The sequence below is a fragment of the Austrofundulus limnaeus genome, unplaced genomic scaffold, assembly GCF_001266775.1.
Source record: "Austrofundulus limnaeus strain Quisiro unplaced genomic scaffold, Austrofundulus_limnaeus-1.0 Scaffold2465, whole genome shotgun sequence".
NCBI lineage: Eukaryota > Metazoa > Chordata > Actinopteri > Cyprinodontiformes > Rivulidae > Austrofundulus > Austrofundulus limnaeus.
Window position 1 is genome coordinate 5,621 of NW_013954867.1, and position 3,612 is coordinate 9,232.

The 3,612-nt window shown below is 51.7% G+C and overlaps 1 protein-coding gene across 3 annotated transcripts in view; it reads right to left on the bottom strand.

Moving 5' to 3' along the window:
* Window positions 1–186: 186 nt before the first annotated feature.
* Window positions 187–3,612, bottom strand: part of si:dkey-181m9.8 (E3 ubiquitin-protein ligase RNF31) — a 19,905-nt gene continuing 16,479 nt past the window's right edge. For 2 of the 3 annotated variants that reach the window (XM_013999774.1, XM_013999772.1), the window contains exons 11-19: window positions 3,240–3,338; window positions 3,059–3,148; window positions 2,898–2,988; window positions 2,667–2,785; window positions 2,463–2,576; window positions 1,585–1,651; window positions 1,414–1,510; window positions 1,150–1,321; window positions 187–1,078 (exon numbers count right to left, since the gene is read on the bottom strand). In XM_013999774.1, coding sequence (XP_013855228.1) covers window positions 983–1,078; window positions 1,150–1,321; window positions 1,414–1,510; window positions 1,585–1,651; window positions 2,463–2,576; window positions 2,667–2,785; window positions 2,898–2,988; window positions 3,059–3,148; window positions 3,240–3,338 — 945 coding nt within the window. In that variant the 3' untranslated portion in view covers window positions 187–982. The remainder of the gene's footprint in view (window positions 1,079–1,149; window positions 1,322–1,413; window positions 1,511–1,584; window positions 1,652–2,462; window positions 2,577–2,666; window positions 2,786–2,897; window positions 2,989–3,058; window positions 3,149–3,239; window positions 3,339–3,612) is intronic. The other variant, XM_013999773.1, reaches the window with a different exon arrangement.

Sequence of the window (3,612 nt, forward strand, 5' to 3'; positions counted from 1 at the left end):
CCCTCTCTGAACGGTTCCCTCTGTGAACGGTTCCCTCTCTGAACGGTTCCCTCTCTGAACGGTTCCCTCTCTGAACGGTTCCCTCTGTGAACGGTTCCCTCTGTGAACGGTTCCCTCTCTGAACGGTTCCCTCTCTGAACGGTTCCCTCTCTGAACGGTTCCCTCTGTGAACGGTTCCCTCTGTGAACGGTTCCCTCTCTGAACGGTTCCCTCTCTGAACGGTTCCCTCTCTGAACGGTTCCCTCTGTGAACGGTTCCCTCTGTGAACGGTTCCCTCTCTGAACGGTTCCCTCTCTGAACGGTTCCCTCTCTGAACGGTTGCCTCTGTGAACGGTTCCCTCTGTGAACGGTTCCCTCTGTGAACGGTTCCCTCTCTGAACGGTTCCCTCTCTGAACGGTTCCCTCTCTGAACGGTTCCCTCTGTGAACGGTTCCCTCTGTGAACGGTTCCCTCTCTGAACGGTTCCCTCTGTGAACGGTTCCCTCTGTGAACGGTTCCCTCTGTGAACGGTTCCCTCTCTGAACGGTTCCCTCTCTGAACGGTTCCCTCTCTGAACGGTTCCCTCTGTGAACGGTTCCCTCTGTGAACGGTTCCCTCTCTGAACGGTTCCCTCTGTGAACGGTTCCCTCTGTGAACGGTTCCCTCTCTGAACGGTTCCCTCTGTGAACTGACTTGAACTAACTTCCTGGTTGTTGGTTTGACCGCTGCGGGGCAGATTCTGACGTCTCGTCAAACATTTGAAATATTCCTTTAAAGTTTATCTCGTTACCACTCAGATTTTTATCTCGTTAAAGTTCATCTCGTTAACGTTCAGCTATATTTGATCTCATTTAGGTTCAGGTTCACCGTTTCCATGGTGACCACAGAGCCAATCCAGTTGAAGCGGACTGATGATGTCACCCCTCCATGACCTTCCAGCAGGTAGACGTGTTACCGTGGAAAGGTGAAAAGCCTCCATCTAAATGTCGGTGGCTACAGTCAGTCAGTTGTTCACCTGCTGGGGAGGGGGCGGGGCCTCAGCTGAGGTTACTGCTGGAGGGTGTGGCTGCTTCTTCAGAGGAACACTATTGGTCAGCACCTGCACAGAGACAGAATGAAGCAGCGAGGCAGGCTGAGCTCACCTGCTGCCTCAGTGATGATGTCACTCACCAGGCGCAGGCGGTGTGCGTACAGCAGCTCTGGTTCCTCAGAGGTCTGGGTCGGCACGGGGACCTGCCAACGCTGCAGCTCTGAGACCATCTCTGAAGGACTGAAGAGGACCGCAGGATCAGCTCCACACTGCTTGATCAGCTCCACCATCTGCTCCTTGTAGTGACGCCTGCTGGGACAGACAGGTGGACACACCTGAAACTGACAGCAGCTCACCTGTCCAGGGGGCAGACTGACAGAACTGACACGGATCAGGACCCTTACTGGCAGTATCCTCTGTACTCAGGTGGTGCTGGTTGTCCACACGGTCTGTCCCACGTCCTGCCACCATCCTCTCTGAGCTCCAACACACAACAGGTCACTGCAACCCAAGTCAGGGAGCACCAGGTGAGTCAAGCAGGTGAGCTGAGTGCCTCCAGCAGTTCAACAGCTCACCTGTCTGACCGGAGTCCGTCCAGCTGGTACTGGCTGGTTCCAAGCAGGATGGAGACACTCTGTAATACTGAGACAGAAGCAGGAGCCTGAGGAAACACTGCAGCTCTGTTTCCACACAAACACTCAGAGAAACCACACATCAGCTGGGCTCACACAGCCCACCTGTGCAGGTGAGGACTTGAACCGACACACAGCTCCTCTTAGTTTCCCTCTCAAACACTGGGTCCAGTTCAGCAGGTCCAGACAGGGGATTCTGATGTTATCAGTCCCATACAATGGCTTCAGACTGTCCCCACAGTGCCCCCTAGTGGGTTCATACGTCAGTGACACTGAATGTGTAAATAAACATTTAAACAAAACATGTTGTAAGAAGATTTACGTCCTTCCTGGTGGTGATCCTTGCTCTTGCTGTCTGTGTCGGTCTCAAACCCTGGTCTCCAGCTCTGTGGTCTGATGCTCTACCCATTGGCCTATCAGAAGTCACATCATAGACCCGTTGGAGGGCTGTGTCTTTAACACTAACCATGAGTTTTTCTCTAAAGGTAACATCAGTGTTAACAGCTGACGTCTGAAACCATTCTATGGGGCTGATAACGTCCACTTCATGGACAATAACATCTGAAGCAGGTGGTCCAGAAGGGTGGACTAGGTCCAGCAGGTCTGTGTGATCCCCTCCTGTCAACTTTAATCATGGTTCACCTGGTCCACCTGCGGACCCCTCACACCTGAGCTGCTCATCCTCACCTGTCTGACTCACATGGACCCTGTGTTCATGAGCTTCAGTCAGATCTCTGTGCTCAGGTGACCTCCAGGACTATGAAGGCTCCTGGGTCCGTACAGGAGGCTCCAGGACTCCCCTGATCCCAGCCTCTGCTCACCTGTAGCAGCAGGTGCAGTCGGCTCACACTCCAGTCCCTCAGGTGGTACAGGCAGTCTCTGGGGTGGTGGGCATGAAGACCTTTGCTTCTGCATTCAGCAGAAAACCTGCAGTCCTGAGGCGTCACAATAAAAGGTGTGTCAGGTCTGGGTTCTGGTCCTGATGGGTCTGTAGACCTGCGGTCAGAAGCAGAACTTGGACTCACTGATCCCAGAGCGAAGCGCTGACTGCAGCCGCCGCAGAACTGATGGAGACACTGTGAGCAGGTGAAGTGGAGACATCCTCCTTTAGACAGGCTGAAGACACATCGGCACTGTGGACACTCTGAGGACAAACAGAACCACAGAACCTCCTTAAACCCACAAAACCTTCTTGTGTGTCTGTCAGAGTGTGAGGTCTGCAGGACCTTCAGGACCACTTCAGACTGTGTTTGTACCAATGGTGTGTTGGAGCCGAGGGCAGCTGAGCTGCTGCTGCTGCAACATGCTGAACTGCTCACAGGACAGTCCTTGATGCTGAGGGGACCACTGCAGAGGACAGACATGAGGTCAGGTTCTGGTCCACACTTCTGGACTTCTCTGTGTTTGTGTGTCTTACAGCTGATCTGCAGCCGGAGCAGGTACTCTTCTTACAGCTGGGACAGTCCATCCTGAGCCGGTCCGCCTCATGGAGCATCCCGAAGGAGCACTGAAACACAAAACACACTTACTGCCTCACACACACACACAACTGGACTTAGTCCTGGTTCTGGTTCTGGTCTGGGTCTCTGGGGTCCTACATGAGCACACCAGCAGAAGCTGGGCATGTCCTGCAGGGCTCGGTCTCTGAGTTTCCTCTGGAAGAGTTCATGGAGCTCAGCAGGCAGGAAGTGTCGGATCTGAGAAAACAAACAACAACAAACAATAAAACTAAACACAACTAATAAATAACAAAAACAAGTAAACAACAACCAAAAGATAAAATAAAAACAAGTAAACAACAAACCAAACGATAAACAAACAAAAACAAGTAAACAACAAACCAAACGATAAACAAACAAAAACAAGTAAACAACAAACCAAACGAAAACAAACAAAAACAAGTAAACAACAAACCAAAAGAAAACAAACAAAAACAAGTAAACAACAAACCAAAAGTAAACAAACAAAAAC